Raw genomic sequence first — 22,540 nt, 5'->3', positions numbered from 1 at the left:
AAAAAAACAAGACCACCTGTGCCTCTGATTAATTCTTGACTTCGCGTACGGAGGAGACAAAACTCAACAGTTCAAAGTGGAAAATGGTTCCTGAATCCTCAGAATGTTCAATAAAAATTATACAACAGTCTATAAACCATTCCCCTCGACATTCGACGACCTAACATGAGCTGCTATATATGTCAGTAGCACAATATATCATACATTACATTTTATCTTGAGTCTGCTGTGGGCCATGTGGTTATACCTCTATATACACTACTTTTGCAAAAGGAGAAGGGGAATGGACGCCTGTAAATAATAAATGAATAAACGTTCTCTACAATCAGCAAAACTGTGAATCTGAAGGCTCAGGACATCCTCTCCCCCAGCTAGACTGCGGATCTTCAAGAGCAAAGCCTTATTATACCTCCGTTAGAACGAGAATCTGGCAAAGAATGAATTCGGTGTGGTTGTGCCATCTGACACTGCAGCAGCTTGTGAAGAAGCCACACTTGAAAGGACACCTTGCTGGCACTTCTTGAGCTGCCAGGTTTCAAACAAGGAAGCGTCAATCTCACATTCAAAATGATTAAACTGGCGATTAGTATGCATTTTCCAACATCATGGGTACAACGGTCGTAGCCGTAGCTTGCCCTAACAAAAATTTCTTTCACAAACTGAATACATAAATATTTTTTAAAAGGAGTGTTCAGCATCCCCACCACCACTGATAAAAAGGAAGGTTAGCTATGCTTTAATGAGTTAGATTCAGTATAAAAATCTTAATGTCAGCAGCTAACTATGGGTTGAGCATTCCCAAAGTCATAAAAAATACGAGATAAAGGTCTAGCCCATCATTTCACTACTTCTAACCGTTATGACGCTTTATAAATACAATGGCAGAACAGATTCTGGTTCGTGAATAAAACCAGCCAAATCAACTATAGTATGGGATCTCTAGCTTTATATACCCATAAATGAGCCCAGCAAGCACATAGAATCAATTAAACAGACCATTCTGAGCAGCAAATGAGATCTAAGCTCTCACGTTAGAAAGAAAAACATTGTAGTTATCAAAGGATATTTAACATAGTATTGATGATATGTTATGGAAACATGTTGCATGACTTTATTTTAGTACTTTGATATCCTCATGAATACCAGATGTCTTTTGTAACCCTTACAATACCTGAGATTAACTTAGTAGAATAGAACTAGAATCCTTTATGTAGTATATCATAATCATGTAAAAACAACCATATCAGAACTAAGAAGCTACATAAAAGCAAGCGGCACTGCATCAGCAGCAAGAATAAACTTCCATGAGAATCTACAGAGTTTACCTCGTCAGGACTAAACTGTAGTAACGTCCCAACCACAGGCAACAATGCCCCCACTTCCCCTGTGCCAAAAAAAAAAAATCAAATTGATAAGGAACAAGTACATTTTTGGCCCAACTCTTACGTTTATCTAATTTAACCCCCAACTACAAAACCAGGTAAATTTGGCACATCAACCATTAATACTGTTCAGATTTGACCCCTCGGTCTAGTTTTGGTGGTTTTCAAGTAGCTCGAACCCCCACCTGTCTCTCCATCTCTCCCTCCAAGCCTCCCTCTCCCAACACCACCATCCCATAGCTGTGTCCAATGTGCTCACTTTTGTGCTGCTGCAGCCGCTGCACTCGCCTCTGCTGTGTGCAGACCACCCTGCCGCCTCATACCCATGTGCAGCCATAGACCATCCCTTGCTCGTCACAGGAGATATGGAGGGAGAAAGGGCACCGCCATGCCATGGAGCACTGTCAGCCATGGGGGCAGCTGTGAGGCCAATCTCGCCGTGCACTGGACGGGAGATATGGGGGAGGGAGGGGGCTGTGGTGGAGCGTCAGCAGAAGATAAAAGGGAGTGAAGACTCTGAGCGCACGCCTCCTTTAGTGCGGTCAAGCGCAGTGCCGTGGACGTTGATAGGGAGGCAACACACCGTCTTGCATGTGGGGCCATGCTGATAGATGGGCCCAAGCCACCGGAAATCCACCAAACCCAGACAGAGGGGCCAAAATTGACCGGTATTGGTAGTTAAGGTGCCAAATTTAGCCGGTTTTGTGGTTGGAGGTCAAAATTAGACAAACGCAAGAGTTAAGGAGACAAAATGGATTTGTTCCAACTGATAATATTATATCATCTGTCAGTCTGCAGCAACTAGAGAGAATAAAAAGTTCCAATTACCTGTTTCAAGAAGCTTTAGAATCACATTTTTGAGATATGTCATATCTATTCCTTCTCGCTTTTGTGATCTCTCCATATTCCGAAGCTCGGTTTTCAACATTGCTTCCTACAATAAAATCAGACAAAATAAGGCATGCCGATATGAAGCCTCCTAGCAAAAACAAGATATATAAAAACTCAAACCAATGAATCAATAACTCATTTTCTAGTTTTATCATGACACAAAACAAATCTACCCTACCCTATAATACACCAGTTAGAATAAATCAACAGCCACACAACAAATACCTACTCCACAGTCATGACCTATGCTACATCCACACCCATGAATGCACCCAGAAAATATAACACCATCAAAACAGATGCACCAGATTATCTCTTAGCCATTCTCTCTCATTAGTCATCCAAATCCGACGGCTCTTGTTTAGTGTGTCTGCCCTCCGTCGCCCTCCCGCGTACCTCCCGCGCGCGACCAGGCACCCACGTCCACGCCAAGCAACCACGGTTCGATTCCCACCTCCACCTTGTTTTCCCCCTTTTCCGAAAAACAAAAGCTCAACGCGAGCCGGGTTAGGAGACGGCGGCAGTGCCTCCACGCGCAGGAGCGCCCGTACCTAGGGTTTGTCCGAAGGGCATGGCGGCTGCCCTCCTCCAGGCCCTGCTCGCTGTCGCTGGTGCTCCGTCCCTGTCGCGGAGCGGCCGGGCCACCATCGCGCGTCGACGATCCGTCTCCGGTATCCGGCGGCCAGCGCACGTGCTCCACTCTCGCGCACGGCATGGCGCTGGCGTGAGGCGCGTTACGAACGGGCGCAAGCACGAGCGGGCTCCGCCGCGGCCACGTGCGCACAAGCTCTGCCACAGCCTCTGGACGAACGTCGCCGCCCTCCTACGCCAGGTCTTCGTCGGCCCCTGCGACGAGCACCCACAAGGTATTTCCAGCATCTCTTCTCTTCCCTTCCCTTCCTGCAAATTCTATCGGGAATGTTGAATGCATAGTGTATTTGCCCCGCAAAAACATTGCATCAGACGAGTTCATCAGCCTTGACGCACCTTGCGAGGCTGATGCAAAAGATGAAGGGGGGGAAAGATGCGAAAGATGAAGAGGTAGTAATCCCAAGCCATCTGCTGGGGCCTGGGAACATGGATCTTGAAGAGGGGCAAGTGGAAGATATGGACCTCGCGGATGATGACGTAGTGGTTGGAAAGGATCAGCTACTGGATGCTTCCATTCAGCCCGAGATCAGTGTTGCAGCTGTGCAGACTGTGATTGGTTTTGAGGTCAAGCTGGACAAGGGTGATGGGACTGAAAATGCACCAATTTATGAGTCAAACAGCATCTCTATTGAAGAAAGTCGTATCCTATTGAATGAAATATTATGTATTTCTGCTAATATACTTCTGCAACTGCAAGTGCCTATGTTTTCTGAAGATTTATTTGTTTCCATTGAATCCTGGGAACTGTACTTGCATAAGAAGCGCAGACTCTTGGTCATACTCCTGGGACCCTACACATGTTATTGTGACTTGGGGCAAATTTATAGCTGTTGTTGTTCCTTGATATGGCATTTTTAGCCTGGAGAGGAGTTAAAAGAGCCCGTGTGGAATCAAAGGAGTCTTCTAGCACATGACATTTTGTGGTAGCAACTTTCATGCTCCGGAAAATATTTTAAAACCATTTGGTTATTTTTAATAAGTATTGGTATCTTAATATCTCAGGGAAAATGTGGGGGTACCCGGTCTGCGGCGGCGAATTCTTCCTGCCAATGCCGCCGCCGCTGCATCGGCCCCCTTCCCCGATATGGGCTCTGGTGAGTTGGACAGACCTAGATTGAATTTTTAAATTTGTCTATTGTGAGATGCGGTTTATGAGATGCATGAGCAGTGTGTTCCAAATGTGCTTGGTGTTGCAACTGAAACTATAGTATTTAGTTTTATATCAATGAATTGGGCAGCATGATTACTGTAGCCTCATTAGCACTGTCCAAGTCCATGATATATTTTGGGCTATGCAGAAAGTGACAAGTGAAAACAAGACACATTTGCATGCTATATGTTACAGATAGTACGACAGGGCAATGTCTAAATCGCAGATTCTTATGACAGAGCTGTAAAGTCTTGGAGATAAAACTTACATCTTCTTCGGTTATTGCTTCAATGAAATGACTTTAATTTTACCTCTTAACAAATGCAACAGCAAGGTCCTCCTGTTTGATTCGTTGAAAAATATAGGAGTATCTATTAGTAGCAATTTTTAACAACTCTGGAATAGAGTACATTGCCCATATCTGGTACTCCTAAATAAATGTTAACACATACTTGATGTGTTTCCAATGGAGTATTAAATGAACATCCTGGAGGCTCAACTTCAATAGTAGGAATAACTGATGTAGTTGCCTATTGTGTCCAGTACATGTAGTTTTTGGTCAGATACATGTGTGGGTGGACTCGGAGCTGGGCGGCGAGCGCCGGCATGCATCCAGCAAGCACAGCAGCATGCAGCGGGCTCTCCATCTCCAGTCCAGTCTCCACACTCCACCTGGCCGCTCATCCCCAAGTCTTCTGCGGCAGTGCACCCCTGCCATGGCTAAAAGATTAATATTCAGTTTTGTACTAAAACGATTAGATCTGCTTAGTGTTCAGAGTGATTTGCTTGCAGATAAATTGGGTGTTTTTGGTCAATCTTTTAGCGAAAAGGCTCAATCTTTTTTGATGTTTTTGGTCAAATATATTGTACATGATCTAGCGAAGTTGTGATTCCAATTTCATGTCAATCAGAATTGGATTTTGTTCTTGATTTTTTCAAATAGTGAAATAGATCGAGTTATTCCCATTCCATGTCAATTCTCCTTTCATTTGTTTTTCAGTGTGTCAATCTACAGCAGCTCAACTCTCCTTTCATTTTCAGAATAGTGGTAGTAGCTTGCTCGACTCGACTTCATTTTTTCACTTTGCAGTACTATAGTAGCAACAGCTGGACACCTTTTTATTCTGGTGCCCAGCAATTCAACAACAGCAAAGCTAAGAGAATCTTGGAATCCTTCTCAGTTGGTCAGCTCGACAGGAGCCACAGGTTTACTTTACAAATTGGTGCTCCTTTGATTCTATTGTTTTGTATTTTTCACTAAAAATACTGAATCTTTTAAATGCGTATGCAGAGATGTGAAATTTATACTTTCCTACAGCTCACAGCGTTCTGAGTACGGTTAGAATTCGATCTTCGATGGTTACTGCAAGTGTGGCAATGGGAGTGATCAGACCACTGTCAACTTGTATGAAGGAGATGAATGGGTACACTGCAGTGATCAGACCACTGCAAGTGTGGCAATGTGAGTGTGGCAATGTGAGTGATCAGACCACTGCAAGTGTGGCAATGTGAGTGATCAGACCACTGTCCATATATAATGCTTGCCTGTCTAGATCGAGAATGGGTACAGAAACATTGCCATATGTAGCTTTGCTATTGTTACTAATTTTTTCCAACTCATTTATCTATCTACTATTGAAGTACTCACATGGATGACTTAGACATGAGTGTTTGGGTTGTGCTAGACAGAACAGTATCCGATTTTTTTTTTCATTTTTCTTATTTTGTTTTTTCAGATTCTTATTTATGAAGTCCATCATTATCTTTTAACACACAATAATGCATGCTCTTATTTCATTAGTTTGTGAATTTGTGTTTCTTTTATGAGTTGATTTTTTTAGTTTTATAATTTATTTTTTTGTAGATGTCACCGTAGCATTAGCACGGGCAATATACTAGAAAAATGAAAAAAAATAATAATTTTTTTTTGTAGATGTCACCGTAGCGTTAGCACGGGATTTTTGTAAATGTCACCGTAGCGTTAGCACGGGCACTATACTAGTATACTTTAAGTATGCAAGATTACAAACACCAGAAATAATACAGATAAAAAGATTAACATCAGTAACTCAAAACATAAAAGACCAAAATAAACTGACATTACACACAGAAGCTGTTGTTGTTAAGATCTACGGTGAAATAAGGGGGTCAAACCAACATCTCAACTCGATCTTTATGTCTTTTTTTTTGGGTGGGTGGGTGGGGGGGGGGGGGGGGGGGGGGGGGGGGGACAGATCTTTATGTCTTCTACAACTAAATATCTGGAATTCTAGAGCACACTAAGGTGAATTCTGCAAACTCATCTGGATAATCCAGCTTCTTCTTAATGTGGCAAATAACTAGAAGATATGTTTATTGGTTTAAACAAGTTAAAAAACTACCCCTTGGGTAATAAATGAGTGATCACTAACGTGCACATGCTTACTTTATACTATCATTGCCTCGTGTAAAACTCACTAGATCTGCAGCACCTGGAATTCCAGAAAGCCAGTGATATTCCAGAGCTATGGCCTAAGGATCAATAAGCTTCTAGAACACCATTCGGTCCCAATGCTATGTGTTCCAACTTCTTAAACATTGTATAATTTTTTCTCTCGCTGCAGTAGCAACAACAAGGCCAAATATCCAAATTGTTTATACATGGCAAAAAACATGACTTCGGTATCAATAGTAAACACAATTAGCTAAATAAAAGCTACTTCAGGTTCCAGGAATAATAAGAGGAAATTGCGATGACATGTAACACAGATACTCTTTACATGGTATGGTGCTTCATATTGAAGAAATTTTGGTAAAGGAGAAATCAAATTTAATCCTAGTTGACATTCCATAACTAGAAGGATCAGATGCAGAATGGCCAGATCACTTCGTACAACTAATCAGAGGTATGCAACCAAAACAAAGTATTGACTATGGAGAACTCAAACCTCAAATGACCCACCTGTTGATCATGGAGACGATTTTCACGCTCGAGCTCTTCAATTTCTTGCTGAAGAAAAGAAAGGAAAACAAAAGCTTATTCACTTGACACCCAAACTGGAAAGAATGTGAAGAATGCCTGCTAAGTTGATAACATACTTGAAGCGCTAAGATATGCCTCTGTGACTGAGCCAATTCCTCTTCTCGTTGTGCTTGTTGTCGTGCGAGAAGCTGAAAATGTAGGGATGCAGTATAAGTTCATAATCTTTCTCATCTAAGCAAATTTATTCTGACAGAGTATCACTAAGCAGTCAACCACAGAAGCAATCTTCCAAATAAGACAAGTTATGGAGCGGTTCAGAGAGCAGAAGAAGGACCTACACATGGTTTTCATTGACTTGGAGAAGGCTTATGACAAGATACCAAGAAATGTTATGTGGTGGGCTTGGACAAACATAAAGTCCCATCAAAGTACGTGACCCTCATCAAGGACATGTACAACAATGCTGTGACTAGTGTTCGAACAAATGATGGTAACACAACTTACTTCCCGATTAAAATAAGACTTCATCAAGGGTCAGCCTTGAGCCCGTACCTCTTTGCTTTGGTAATGGATGAGGTTACCAAGACCATTCAAGGGGATATCCTTGGTGTATGTTGTTCGCTGATGATGTAGTGTTTAGGGTTTAGGGTTTAGGGTTTAGGGTTTAGGGTTTAGGGTTTAGGGTTTAGGTAAATAGGAAACTAGAGTTGTGGCGGTAGACCCTTGAGTCTAAAGGTTTTAGATTAAGCAGAACTAAAACCAAAGACATGAGATGTGACTTTGGCGGAGCTGCACAGGAGGAGGGAGATGTGAGTTTGTAAGGTCAAGTAGTGCCTAAGAAGGATACATTTCGTTATCTAGGATCGATGCTACAGAGGGATGGAGATATTGATGCGGACGTTAGCCATAGAATCAAAGCAAGGTGGATCAAGTGGCGACAAGCTTCTGGCATTCTTTGTGACAACAGGGTACCACAATAGCTAAAAGGCAAGTTTTATAGAACGGCGATTAGACCAGTTATGTTGTATGGAGCAGAATGTTGGCCTACAAAGATTCGACATGTTCACATGTTCAACAACTGAGTGTTGAAGAAATGCGTATGTTGCGATGGATTTGTGGTCACACAAGAATGGACCGAGTTAGGAACGATGATATACATGACCGCCTAGGGGTAGCACCAATTGAAGAAAAGTTTGTCCAACATCGGTTGAGGTGGTTTGACCATGTCCAAAGGAGACCTTTAGAGGCACCAGTGCATTGTGAAGTCCTAAGCCAAGCTAATAATGTGAGGAGAGGTAGAGGTAGACCGAAATTGACATGGGGGAGGCAATAAAAAGAGATTTGAAAGCTTGGGATATACCTAGAGATCTATGTTTGAATAGGAGTGCTTGGAAAGCAGCTATTAAAGTGCCTGAACCGTGACTAGGGGCCCTTGGTGGGTTTCAACTCTAGCCTACCCCAACTTGCTTGGGACTGACAGGCTTTGTTGTTGTTGTTGTTGTAGAGTATCACTAAGCACAAAAGTTCTCTAGTTTGAATAAATAGTTGAAATTTTTGGCTTGTTGCCATGCGAGAAGCTGAAAATGTAGGCATGGAGTATAAGTTAATAATCTCTCATCTAAGAAAATGCACTCTACCAGTGTATCACTAAGCACCAAGGTGTTCTAGTTTGAATGAATAGTTAAAGTTTTGGTCCAACATCAAAGCACTATCTCAACCAAATCAACCATAGAAAGGTGCAAAATACAGGGTAAAAGTCCTATTTTAGACTAACACCGTTGATACAATACCGATTAATCCCAATTGCAACATTTAATATGCATTTACTATTTCATTTTTCAGGGGAATGGGTGAGTACCAAAATTTGTTGCTCAGCCAATTCAACACTTGAATCCTTAACAGGTCCTGCAAATACAGGGCAATGATAATTATTAGTGGAAAAAACTACAGCCATTTAACTGAGGGGGAATACAGGCAAGATTGGAGAATAAAACATGATACAAATAATAATAAATTACCTTGACTTTGATAATCATTGTTGCTAACCTGTGACATCAATGCAATAATATCATCAACAAAATCTCAAAATAATAGGTCCTATTTTAAATTTTGTAGAATACAAAGTATCACAAGGAATGGTGAGCGTAGTTAGTAGAGCCTTAATTTGATGCAAGAGTTTTTCCGAGTTTTTGAAAAATAATGCAACTCTACAGTTTTTTTGGGGGGGTGGGGTGTGTGTGGGTGGGGGGGGGGGGGGGGGGGGGGGGGGGGGCATCAAAACTAGAAGATGCTCCGATGTAACAGATCTCTTAGTTTTAAAAACCATAGTATTGCTTAAAAGGTGGTGCTTTGTAGTTTAGAAAATCCACTCCTGACCCCTTTTTTCTAACCATATGATACTGTCTCGCTGATTTCTAAAATTCTAGTTTCTTGATACCACATCTTTTCTCAACTACAACATCCAAACAGGCCCTAAGTGCTTTGACCACATCTGGACATCGACACGGTTCTGATATGGCTCTTCCACCGCTGCTTCTCTATAGCTAACAAAGGTAGCAATAAGAGACTTAAGGGAAACAACTTACTGCTGGTCTAGCATCTAAAGACTGGTGAAGGTCCCTGTTTTCTTTGAGGAGTTTAGCTATCTCTCGTTCCTTGTCTTCAATCATTCTATCAGCAATATCACGGAATGATTGATGCTCTTCCTGAAAAAACACATATATTAAAATACTGGATCGAAGACATAATAAGGCATGCAGATAACATGAGTGATGTCCAGGAAGAAACCTTCAGTTTCTCATATTTTAGTGTCAACTCTCCTAAATTCTTTTGAAGTTCATCGTCAACATGGCCATTGCTCTGAGCCTTCAAAGACTCACATTTCACTGCACCATTGGCATTCATAATTTTTGTCATTGGTTCCCATCAAAAGAAAGGAGAGATTTCTAAAGTAAATAGATTCAGCATCTTACATCTCCAGCTTTCCTCTACATTCGCCAAGTTTTTCTCCCAGGATTCTTTTTCTGAGATGAAATTAGAAGTAACAGAATCTAACTTCTTCATTACATCCTTTAGCTTTTTCTCAGCATCAGCAAGAGCCTTATCTCTGAATGAAAAATAAATAGTGAATACTTGGTAAACAATAAAAACTCAAACGGAAAATGTTGATGGAATAACACATAATACATCAACTAACAGGATTAGCGTTGCGAACAACAGTAAGTTAACAACTAGAGTACAACACTAATAACATGCCTAGTGTTGCTGGCTTGATAAAATGCGTACTACATTTGCTAGTGACCTCCAAACATAGTTAAAGTTTAAAGAACTGCAACTGCTGCAGATAGCATATTTAACAAACTAAATTGGAGACTATAATTTCCTTTATGAAGGTTCACATGAAGAACATCAAGCACTGATGGAAGCCTGTAAGATTTAATTTTGCTGAGCAGAAGGTTTAGTGGCCCCACCTTGCCTCAATTTCATCACCATGTCTGGATTGTGCTTTTTGGAGATCATCGATTGCTTTATCTCTTTCTGCTAAAGCAGCTGCCACCTCCTTTTCAGCTTCCTTGATTAAAAGCGATAGCAAACAATCAAATCAGTCAAAATCTTTGGTTACATCAGATAACTAGATAAAAGAATGGCATTACCCTTATGGCCTCTTCATGTTCTTTAATCAAATCTGAACTTTTAGCTGCAGTAAGCTCAGCATCCTTCTTTTGCAGAAGTGCATGTGCCCGGACCTTGTATGCAGAAAATTCACTTTCCAGTCGACTAATCTGCAAAGTACAAAAGGCTTAATTTGAAGTTTCTTTTTAATTTTTTATACAACTATCAGCTGCAGCACATGCCCTATTTATATTTGAAAATGTCAATGAAAACTTGTCCTTAGCATTAGGCCTCCCCCATGAACTGATTCAAAACCATTTGAACGTACTTTTCAGGCTTAAAAATAAGCATCTGTGTGCCAAGCCAGGTCTCTCACAAGTGAGTTCTCTAACTCCAAATGTTAATAAAGTTTCGCTGCTGTTAAGGAGAAGACATCTATTATATACTCTAGTGTCCCCTTCTCTAACTCCAAATGTTAATAAAGTTTCACTGCTGTTAAGGAGAAGCCATCTATTATTTCATCCAGCATCTGAACTCTAGAGTCCCCTATGCCAACCCTCCACACAGAAGACCATGATGTTAAACCCCAGAAAACCAAATGCGCATGCAATGATGCAAAGATATGCATGACATAGCATTGTTTTCTGCCACTTAACTAAAAACATGCCACATGAGAAACATGAATACATAACTGTAGCGTAATAGAATAAATGTGCAGCTTCAACGCCCAATACAGCTTCAACGCCTAACTAGGACCCGTTTAGGTAGTTGGAATGTAGGGTCGCTTACAGGTAAGTTAAGAGAATTAGTTGATACCGCGACTAGAAGGCGTGTAAATATATTATGCGTTCAAGAGACTAAATGGAAGGCGAAGGAGGTGGACAATACAAGTTTCAAGCTTTGGTACACAGGGACAGTCGCGAATAGAAATGGAGTAGGAGTTTTGATTGATAAGAGCCTCAAGAATGGTGTAGTGGGAGTGAGAAGGCAAGGAGATAGGATTATCTTAGTCAAGCTTGTCGTTGGTGATATGGTCTTAGAACATAATTAGTGCGTATGCCCCCCAAGTAGGCCTCGACGAGAGTGCTAAAAGACAGTTCTGGGAAGACTTAGATGGCCTGATTAGAGTTGTACCTAGTAGTGAGAAGCTTTTTATAGGAGATCTTAATGGGCATGTAGGTACTACAAGCGCAGGTTTCGAGGCACTTCATGGAGGTTTTGAGTATGGTAGTAGGAATCAGGAGGGGGAGGAAGTTCTGGACTTCGCGGTAGCTTTTGACCTGATGATAGCCAACACTTTCTTTAGAAAGAGAGAATCTCATCTAGTGACCTTTAGTAGCGGACAACACTCTAGCCAGATTGACTTTGTCCTCGCAAGAAGAAAGGACAAACGAGAATGCTTGGGTTGCAAGGTGATACTAGGGGAGTGTGTTGTTTCTCAACATAAGTTTTTGGTGGCAGACTTTCGTTTTCAGGTGCGTGCCCGTAGGGATAAACTAAGTAAGATTGAAAGAACAAAGTGGTGGAAACTGAAAGGGGAGACGTCAGAGGTATTCAGGGAAATAGTTATCAAAGAGGGCTCTTGGAAGGAAGAAAAGGACATAAACAACATGTGGGAGAAGATGGCAACCAACATTCGGAAGGTGGCCTCAGAGGTGTGTGGAGTAACCAAAGGAAGTGGAGGCGAGGCTAAAGATACTTGGTGGTGGAACGAGGAAGTCCAAATGGCTATTAAGGAGAAGAAAGAATGCTATAGATGCTTGTACCATGATAGGAGTGTGGACAACATAGAGAAGTACAAGGTGGCAAAGAAGACTGTAAAGCGAGTTGTAAGTATGGCAAAGGGTAAAGCGTACGGGGATCTTTACCAACATTTGAGTACGAAGGAAGGAGAGAAGGACATTTATAGGATGGCTAGGGTTCGTGAGAGAAAGACAAAGGACTTCAACCAAGTTAAGTGCATTAAGGATAAAAGGGAGTATCTTTTGGTGAAGGAGGATGAGATCCGACATCGATGGCAAGAGTATTTTGACAAATTGTTCAATGGTGAGAATACGGACACAACCTTTCAGTTGGATGACTCTTTTGATGACACCAATAGGCGTTTTGTGCGGAGAATCCAATAATCTGAGGTTAGAGAGGCGTTGAAAAGGATGAAAGGAGGTAAGACGATAGGACCGGATGGTATCCCAATCGAGGTGTGGAGATGCCTCGGGGACATAGCTATAGTATGGCTAACCAAGTTGTTCAACCATATTTTTCGATCGAACAAGATTCCTGACGAGTGAAGGAGGAGTATATTGGTACCGATCTACAAGAATAAAGGGGATATTCAAAGTTGTACTAATTACCGGAGAATTAAGTTGATGAGCCATACTATGAAGCTATGGGAGAGAGTTATCGAGCATCGCTTGAGAGCAATAACGCGGGTCTCTATGAATCAATTTGGTTTCATGTCCAGAAGGTCAACCATGGAAGCCATTTTCTTAATACGACAAGTTATGGAGCGATATAGGGAGAAGAATGACCTACACATGGTTTTTATTGACTTGGAGAAGGCTTATGATAAAATACCAAGGAATGTTATGTGGTGGGCTTTGGACAAACATAAAGTCCCAACGAAGTACGTCGGGCTCATTAAGGACATGTACAGCAATGTTGTGACTAGTGTTCGAATAAGTGATGGAGACACAGATGACTTCCCGATTAGGATAGGACTACATCAAGGGTCCACTTTGAGCCCTTATCTGTTTGTCTTAGTGATGGATGAGGTCACAAGGGACATACAAGGGGACATCCCTTGGTGTATGCTTTTCGCGGACGATGTAGTGCTAATTGATGAAAGCCGGACAGTAGTGAATCAAAAACTGGAGTTATGACGGGAGACTTTGGAGTCCAAAGGTTTTATACTCAGTAGAACTAAAACTGAGTATATGAGATGTGACTTCGGCACTACTACTCGGGAGGAGGAAGATATTAGTTTGGAAGATCAAGTAGTGCCTAGGAAGGATACATTTCGATATTTAGGATCAATGCTACAGAGAGACGGGGATATTGATGAAGATGTTAGCCATACAATCAAAGCAGGGTGGATGAAGTGGCGCCAAGCATCTAGTGTCTTATGTGACAAAAGAGTACCACAGAAGCTAAAATGCAAGTTTTATAGGACGGCGATTAGACCTGCTATGTTGTATGGTGCAGAATGTTGGCCTACGAAAAGACGACATGTTCAACAGATAAGTGTCGCGGAAACACGTATGTTGCGTTGGATTTGCGGTCATACAAGAAGGGATCGAGTTCGGAACGATGATATACGTGATAGATTAGGGGTAGCACCAATTGAAGAAAAGTTTGTCCAACACCGATTGAGATGGTTTGGACATGTCCAACGGAGACCTCCAGAGACACCGGTGCATAGTGAAATCCTAAGCCAGAATAGTAATGTGGAAAGAGGCAGAAGAAGACTGTAGTTGACTTGGATAGAGGCGATAAAAGGAGACTTGAAAGGATGAAATATACCCAAAGACTTAGCCTTAGATAGGAGTGCTTGGAAAACAACTATTCACGTGCCTGAACCTTGATTGCTTCTGTTGGGTTTCAACTCTAGCCTACCCCAACTTGTTTGGGACTTAAAGGTTTTGTTGTTGTTGTTGTTCAACGCCCAATACAACTTCTACACTGGAAACAGACTACAATATAAGAACGGAAGAAGGTTTTCCTATCTTTTAATTGATATTGTGTACAACAAGCAAGGAACAAGACCTTAAAAAGTGGCACTAAGGAATGAACAACATGAACTCTTCCAGCTGTGCACGGCCTAGACATATATGGGTCATGCAAAACTTGCCATAAAAATATCAGGGCAAGTTCACTTTGCTTCATATTCACTAAGCTTTAGCTCATCATACCAATATACCTCATGTTTTGCAGCCGTTAGATCAGAATCTTTGGTTTGTAACAATTGATTTCGTGCTGACAACTCTAATTCCAATTGACCTGCAGAATATCCAAACAGGTTTATAGATTTAACAATTTTGCACCAAAATCAAAATAGTAAGTATTGAAAGACGTACTTTTAACTTTGGCGGATTCTTTTTCAGATCTAAGGCATGCATTTTCTGATGCTTCCAGCTTTGACCTAAGAGATTCACAAGTAGCCTCCCAGCTTTGCCTTTCTTTTTCCTGAGTAATTGTAGAAGTTAGACGAATTCTACTTAGTTCCCACATACATCATAAATGATCTTCTGACCAAACAGAAGCAAGACTAAATTAAATTCAAGTCAGGTCTACAAACAGTTTCAATCTTTTTAAACTTATAAGGCTACCGCCATCTACTAAAAATGTCCATATGTTTTGTCCGCTCTGAATAATGGGCAGTGTTTCTAAGTCACACAAGGTCACTTCATTCAGCATTTGTTGTGCGATTATGCCATCCTCAGCACGCACTAATCTCATCAATTTCAGATTATCATAGTTTATATAAAATTAATCAGCATTAGAAGTTTAGAACTAGAGCTGCTCATATGTCCGCCAGTTTGAATTTGGCATCTATGACAAGGTATGCTCAACTTTGTACAGCAATGGCATGTTTCAGTACAGAATAGAGAAACATACATGTTCATCCTTTAGATGAGCAAGCTCCCCCTTAACCTCCTCCAAAGCAGCTCTAAGCCGGGCAGCTTCACCTGTTGATGTTGCTTCGATTTCAGCTATTTCTGAGTCTTTCTCCGTTAATACCACCTGCAAAAGTATAATTATATGCAAACATTGAAGGTAAATATGATTGCTTACTCTAATTCACCATTTTTCCCCAGCATACTGAGATCAGTCTTGTTAAGCTACTCACTAGTCACTACTTTGCTATCAGTAAAGCACAACAGAAAATGGTAATGTTTAAAAGCATTAACCAAATAGACTAACACAGCTAAATACTACCTGCAAATTATAGTTTCATGATAATATTATGATGCTATTGTCAGGGACCAATACTAGGGTACCCGAAGAGGGGAGCTAATGACCATCAACATTGATTCATCCGAACAGTCAAGAGCGCGACTACAGCTCCAACCGACCCCCAGGCGCGCAAGCTCCGCCTCGCCCGACCTCTGGGGGAGGGCTCCGCCTCGCCCGACCCCGAGGCCGCGGTCTCCGCCTTTGCCCGACTTCTGGGGGCAGGCTCCGCCTCGCCCGACCCCGAGGCCGCGGGCTCTGCCTCGCCCGACCCCAAGGTCACGGGCTCCGCCCTGCCCGACCTCCGGGGACAGGCTCCGCCTAGCCCGACATCGAGGCCGCGGGCTCTGCCTCGCCCGACCTCTGGGGGAGGGCTCCGCCTCGCTCGACCCCGAGGCCGCGGTCTTCGCCTCGCCCGACCTCTGGGGGCAGGCTCCGCCTCGCCCGACCCCAAGGTCATGGGCTCCGCCTCGCCCGACCCCGAGGCCGCGATCTCCGCCTCGCTCGACCCCTCGGGTGCGGGCTCCGTCTCGCCCGATGGGGTCCCATACCGCTGCCAACCATTCCAGGTCCTAGCGTAAGGGCCTGGGTCAAAACTCTGACGCCAAGGAAGAGACCGGCACGTCCCGATGTAACTCATGGCCATGACGGGCCATGACTAGGGATTCGGTGCTGTTCCGCCTAACCCTCGTACGAACACTGACAGGCACGTCGATTCACCACGACGTCCGCCAGGACGGAGTGGAGCGCCGTGACCGGCAGACGACGCCTGCGCATGGCGCCAGTGACGGACAAGACCGCGACGTGGCGCCGTCCCTGTTGACATCTACAGTGTCGGCGGGACCCGCATGAAGGAAAAGAAGGACCCGGCGACCCTGAGGGCCTTCGGCTCTCTCTCTCGTTCTTCTCTTTCCCTCCGCTGTAACCCGTGCTTTCCCTTGGCCTATAAAAGGGAAAGCAGGGCGCCCCACGAAGGGCATCGCATCGATCCAGGCCAGACCTGATCGAACCATCAGGAACCCATCGAACCTCGAATCGATCCGAGCACAACACAAGCACCGGCAGCAACCGAGCTCTCGACACCCGTTCACTCTTTCCACCAGAGACTTGGGACCTGTCCCTCTCTCGCCCGTTTGTAACCCCTACTACAAACTTTTGGTGCTAGTAACACGAGCAGCAGCAACGAACTGGACGTAGGGACATTCTGCCCGAACCAGTATAAACCTCGTGTCCTCTTAACACACCATCCGAGCCAGACGCGCAATATTAGAAATTTACTCGTTGGTGGTAACTCAAAACACCGACAGCTATACACTGGAGTTACCTGTAGAGACTGTATGGTTTCAGATGCTTTCGTCCTTTCTGCAGAAACTTCAGCTAGCTGCGCCTGCAAGCTTTCTATTTGCTGAGGACAAAAAGCGAAGTTAGATCACCTTAATGCTTTTTGTGAAATCATTCTCTCCAAATTTCATTCCTGGATTTTTCTCTTACCTTCTGATGCTTAGCAGTGAGCTCTGAAACTATTGCCATCCTCTTATCTTCAGCCAATTGAAGGGATCCTTGAACTTTCTCTAGCAACTTTACAAACATCACATCAGTCCCACTTCTGTCCATGTCAAATAAACTAAATAAGAGAATACTATTATATTAACAGTTCTGTAGATTTGACCCTATGATACCAGTATAGCTCACAAAGCAGACAATTGCTAGTTCTGACCAAATACATCAACATCCTGTCATACAAGCAACACATTTTGGGGTTCTCTTCATAGTTTCCAGCCTGGCAGGCAGTTACTTGTGGTGTGCTTGTTCTAAGTCCGTGTGTGTCATGTGTGGTGGCAGGCAGTTGAACTAGCCTAGTATTATTATTATCTTTTCTATAATGCAATGGCATGCAGCTTATGTGCATGTTCGAGGGGGAAAAAGCAAGCAACTATATATTGGACTATTGAAATGAGCAGGAATCTCTATTACTTGCTTATTTCAGCTAAGAGATAGATGGATATAGATACCTAAACCAACATCTTAGAAATAAGTAACTGCATTCACCCAGTCAATGTCATCCTAATGCTAGCTGGCTGGAACTATGTCCCATTCCACCTTCCATATAAGCACCAGATAGAAGATCTTGGCACTCGCCTTAAGCTAATAAAAGAACTTTTAGAATTCAACCATGTGCCCTGCAACACCTTAATATCTAATTTTAGGCCATGCATTTCTACTATTTAAAAAAAGGGCGTACCCAGTGTAGAGAGCTCCCGCTCTGTGCGGGGTCTGAGGAAGGGTGTCAGTGGCAAGCCTTACCCTCGCCTGTGCAATGCGAGGAGATCGCGACTCGAACCCGGGACCTTCCGGTCACAGGCGATAAGACTCTACCGCTTGCACCAGGCCCACCCTTCGCATTTCTACTATTAACGATCACCAAAAAAAAATTTGGCAAGAAACATTACATTTGCATACCTGCTCTTTCTCAAGCACTGATTGTTGCAGTTTCTCAAGAGAATTGTTTCTGGCCTCCAAGGCAAGACGTGTCTCATCGAGGTTAGCCCTCAACCTACACATGGTTCCCATTCACTTTAATATGTATATTATGTGAAAATAAACATGTCATTTGTGGAAATCTTCAGGAAAGGACTGAAGATGTTATTTACATCAGCAATGGAGGAGCTACAGCCTACAGATACAAATATAGGATTATAACTATAATGGAGGAGCTGCAGTTCAACGTAGTCAGGATTCATATAACTATACAGTTCCACCCGCCCCAAGAAAGGATAGAAACGAAAACCTAGTGCTATTGCACGATGTTAACTTGTTAAGAGATGGTACGTGCATTGTATGATAAGATATAGGGTTATAACAATAATGGAGGAGCTGCACTTCAACATATTCAGGTTTCATATAACTATACCACTCAGTTTCACCCACCCCAAGCAAGGAGAGAAACGACAGGCCTAGTGCTATATTTGCACAATGTTAAAAGATGACACATACATTGTACAATGAGATTAATAAAGTCACTCACTTGCTGTTCACTGTCCGCAACTGCTGCCTTTCAGCATCCATTGACCTTAAGGCCTCACTGGCCTGCTGACGAGCACGTTCCAGTTCCTGCTGTGCTGCTAATTGCAGAGAAGCAGCCTGCTCAGCCTTCTGATTAACTTCATTAAACCGAGCTTCCAGGTCATCTTTTTCCTGAAAATGTGTAGGAAAAAACACTAAAGATCAACTTCTTGTTTCAATAATTCAGTATATTCACAAAACATGAGAAACAGGCAGCAAAGAGTCGATTACACCACAACAATCGTTGAATCAAATTGTACTAGTTTATTCTCAAACTAATGTGCACATAGGACAGCTGAAAAAATCCATATTTAGGGAGAGACTGAGGCAGTGAAGTAAAAGATGTACTATTTTCAAGCTAAAGTGAAGATAGGACAGATAAAAAATTGGTTACTTCTTACCTTTTGTATATCTTGTATACGTTGTTTTGCACGCTTGTGAAGCCTCTGAAACTTGGTATCCAGCTCAACATATTTGTCGTCGCGTTCTTTTAGTTCCTTTTCCATTTTTTGTTCAGCTACATGCATGGAACTAATGATGAATTAGATTCTGAAACCAAAAAAAAGGGGGGCAGCAAGGACTAGGTTGTATTACAGATTATAATGATATAGCAAGTGTAATCTGATCAAGCTAAGATACAGCAATTCCAGAGTAAAATTAAAAAAAAATAAGTGTAACCGGAACCTAAACAGAGGTTTATCCTCTTGAAGATCTAAATGTCACTTTAGTAGTTAATGCATTGTACCACTATCTGTTGGCAGATCTAGGTGGAATGAAGCACAACAAAACTGCAAAGTGATAATGTACTCACAGTCGCCTTACAATTACAATTCTCAGTTTTAAACCCTTTTAGCAAATGACCAACATGATGAAGAGTTGTAATGAACTACAAACATGACCACCTTTTCCTTCCATATGCCCAGAGGGCTCCCTCTTCTCTATCACACACATTAGCATGCGATTGGGTCAATTTATAACAATGCATACATAGTCCATGAGTCATAGCACAGAAGCTTAATCCTTAATCCATTATGAAATTGCAGTCATTACTCTATCATGCGCACATTAGCATGTGATTGGCTCAAAATTATAACAATGCATTCATAGTCCATGAGTCATATCACAGAAGCTTAATCCTTAATCTATTATGCCATTGCAGTCATTATAATCATGGTAGATATTAAAGATCAACATTGATTGTATTCTAGCCTAGAAAAGTAAAAGTAACTTTGAAACCCTAATCAGCTACTTCAAGTCGCCAACAACAAAAAGGATCCTATGTGGCTATTACATCCAACAAATATTCAGTGTCGCCAACAACAAAGGATCCTATGTGATCGCAAGAGATGAATGTGGCTGTGCTGCAGCTGCAGGAGCCCAACAACACCTCTACAGTGCCATAAGCTAACTAGCTTGCAGCTGCAGCCCAAATGGCTATAAAAAATGGCAGCCAAGCAGGCTCATTGAGATATCCGGAGCACCTTTTAAAACATTTGAGAATTTACAGAGTTTCCATAACAACAAGAAATTCAAGCAAGTTGGGGTAAGCACTGAGTTTTTATAGGCAGTTACAAAAACCAAGAACCTTAATTTTATAAGAACAAATAAGCTCTGTGGTCACAGTTCAGTCTAGTATAGATGTTTCTAGTATGGTATGGTATATGGTGTATGCCCACTCTATTGACGACCAATTTCTGAGTATAGCAAGAGGAGCAGCCGGCCAGAGGAATATATAGCACAGGGAGTATTTATATTTGTTCTCCTTCATTACAGAAATCTCTAAGACAGTAGAGAACAGATTGAGCTTACCTGACTATGTTACTAAATATGCTACAGCCAACATCATCTGTAAAAATGATCTGGTGATTCCAGGTAAATAAGATTTCTCAACTTTCATATTAACCCTTTTTTGACCTGTCTTTCTGCCAACAGAGTCATCCTGTTGGGGTATTCGCTTCATTGTTACCTTTATCGTTAACAACTTATTAGTGTATGTTAATCTGAGAAACCTCATGCCCATCAGTTCTTAATGGATCCGCTCCTCTGATAAATACAATTTTCTAAAACCAACAATCCTCTAGCCATTGTGCTTGGTGTGGATATTTTAACAGCCTGTACTTCATAATCCCAAGCATACATTAGTAAGAAAAGTTATTCCAATAATATGGAATAACAGACAAGTTGAAATAGCAAATCCACTGCCTACAATCATGATGGATAATTCAACGTAATGAAGCTGCGCCCTTGCTGATAAGTGCAGGGGAAAATTCAGTTGTTGGTTGGGTTTTCAGCTTTCACTGACAACACGCAAGGACAGGTTCTTACTCGCAATGTGGCAAACTAGCAAGGAAAGTAGGGACAAAACATAACAATAAGCTCAGCAAACGTACAATTCATCTTCGGAGCCTCAGGAGAAATGGCTGCTAACCTTGTGCCAGCTTGGCGGTGAGCTCCTGCACCTTGCCGTCGGCCTCGGCGTAGGCCACGTTGACGTGCTCCAGGGCCTTCTCCGTGGTCTCCCGCGTCAGCCGCTGCTCCTGCACCTCCCTGCTCAGCCTCTCCACCTGCTCCTTCAAGCCCCTAGCGAGCTCCGGTCCCTCGTCCGCGTCACCCGTCGGCCGGGCCCCGGCAATCTGGGACCTGAGGTACTCGTTCTGGAGGCCGAGCTCCATGACCTCCCGCGCGAGCTCCTCCTTCTCCTCGTGGGCCCGCTTGGCCGCCTCGCCCCCGCTAGCCAGGCTGCCCTCCCCCGCCGCCACTTCCAGCACCGGCGGCGGAGTTGTCTCCGCATCCCCTTGGCTCGGCGCCGGCGGGGTGGTGTCCTCGGGATCCATCTCGCCGAGCCGGATCCAAATCTGCTCCGCTCGAGGGGATTGGACCAGGAGTGTTTCCGTCCGATTGGGCGCGAGGCGTGGTGAGATTATGGTTTGCCAGGAGAAGGAAACCCGGATCTCAGGTGACCTCGGTGAAGGCGGACGGGGAGGAGAGGAGTGGGGGACGGTCGCCGTCGCCCGTCGGTGGCAAACTGGCAAGGAGAAGGGGGTGACACGACGAGCTGGATCCCGGCCGTGCCACCTGTAGCTGACAGGTGGGCCCTACGATCGAGCGGTACTGTGGCAGTGGCAGTAGCGTCTAGCGTGGGATGTCTGCAACGGTCACAGCTTTACAACCCGGGGAATGGAGGTGAATCCCGAGGTCAACTCTTACCTCCAAGTAGCAGATCAAATTTCATTTTGAAGCCAATCATGATTTGCTGAAGATGTTTGACTCCATCTGTCCTTGTTAACTAGCCATATACATTTAAAATTGAATTTAAGTATTAAAATCAAATTCATTTTTGTTAAAACACATGCTATAAAGTTTATCATTTTGCGGTTAAGTGTTTGCTAGTAATGAATAATAGAAGATCATAAGATAAAAAGAACATCAACGACCCTTACCCAATAGTTTAGATGAGGATGATATACATAGCAACCACCTATAGCTAAGGAGCTGGGTGACAATTAAGGTTATGTCGTCAATCATGTCATTAAACAACAAATGCACAAAGGACCACTCAAAAAGATACGCAAAAGAGGCTAGCTCTCATATGTTGGTTTAAGAAAATAACTAAAATTTTGTGTCTAAACTAACTCGTATACCTAATACATAAATGTTAGAATAATTTAATCTATATTCTCTTTTACCATAGTCTTGTGTCTCACAATGCACTATGATTTTTTTATATAGACATGTCTAATAGTAATAGCACCTTGAAGCCCACCTGACTTGCGTGGTTTATGGATGAGGTATGTAGGACAATGTTCCATTCTAGTTTTATAAAATTGAATGATCCGATCTCTTGTTTGGTTAGAGGGATCATCATTGCTTTATAATTTT

General features: G+C 42.8%; 2 protein-coding genes across 9 annotated transcripts; one reads left to right on the top strand and one right to left on the bottom strand.

Moving 5' to 3' along the window:
- Window positions 1-77: 77 nt before the first annotated feature.
- LOC136550143 (protein GRIP-like) lies at window positions 78-21,737 on the bottom strand. Of its 3 annotated transcripts, none has more exons than XM_066541629.1 (21): window positions 21,090-21,732; window positions 19,063-19,178; window positions 18,624-18,793; window positions 18,059-18,152; window positions 17,090-17,176; window positions 16,923-17,003; window positions 15,263-15,388; window positions 14,722-14,830; window positions 14,565-14,644; window positions 10,690-10,818; window positions 10,507-10,607; window positions 10,009-10,142; window positions 9,824-9,921; window positions 9,622-9,741; window positions 9,055-9,082; window positions 8,895-8,941; window positions 7,153-7,224; window positions 7,016-7,063; window positions 2,211-2,316; window positions 1,326-1,384; window positions 78-525 (listed from the first exon to the last, which is right to left on the bottom strand). In XM_066541629.1, exons 1-21 carry the CDS (start codon window positions 21,493-21,495, stop codon window positions 415-417), a joined length of 2,322 nt encoding a protein of 773 aa, XP_066397726.1. In that variant the 5' UTR covers window positions 21,496-21,732; the 3' UTR covers window positions 78-414. The 3 variants fall into 3 exon arrangements, with proteins under 3 accessions (XP_066397726.1, XP_066397728.1, XP_066397727.1); XM_066541631.1 differs by having other exon boundaries at window positions 19,063-19,192; window positions 21,090-21,222; XM_066541630.1 differs by lacking the exon at window positions 1,326-1,384 and having other exon boundaries at window positions 21,090-21,737.
- Window positions 3,030-5,855, top strand: LOC136552327 (uncharacterized). 6 transcript variants are annotated; one of them, XR_010782805.1, is made up of 5 exons: window positions 3,030-3,139; window positions 3,237-3,564; window positions 3,783-4,018; window positions 4,618-5,280; window positions 5,366-5,855. XR_010782805.1 is itself a non-coding variant. In XM_066543867.1 (5 exons), the coding sequence occupies exons 2-5, from the start codon at window positions 3,835-3,837 to the stop codon at window positions 5,415-5,417; spliced, it is 363 nt and encodes a 120-aa protein (XP_066399964.1). In that variant the 5' UTR covers window positions 3,438-3,564; window positions 3,783-3,834; the 3' UTR covers window positions 5,418-5,855. The 6 variants fall into 6 exon arrangements, 2 of the variants coding, with proteins under 2 accessions (XP_066399964.1, XP_066399965.1); XR_010782807.1 differs by having other exon boundaries at window positions 3,237-3,847; window positions 3,927-4,018; window positions 5,116-5,280; XM_066543867.1 differs by lacking the exon at window positions 3,030-3,139 and having other exon boundaries at window positions 3,438-3,564; window positions 3,783-3,847; window positions 3,927-4,018; window positions 5,075-5,280.
- Window positions 21,738-22,540: the final 803 nt, after the last annotated feature.

This window comes from Miscanthus floridulus, chromosome 4 (genome assembly GCF_019320115.1).
Source record: "Miscanthus floridulus cultivar M001 chromosome 4, ASM1932011v1, whole genome shotgun sequence".
In the NCBI taxonomy this organism is placed as follows: domain Eukaryota; kingdom Viridiplantae; phylum Streptophyta; class Magnoliopsida; order Poales; family Poaceae; genus Miscanthus; species Miscanthus floridulus.
Note: the sequence above shows the minus strand (reverse complement) of the source record. Positions and strands in the feature narration are given on the sequence as shown.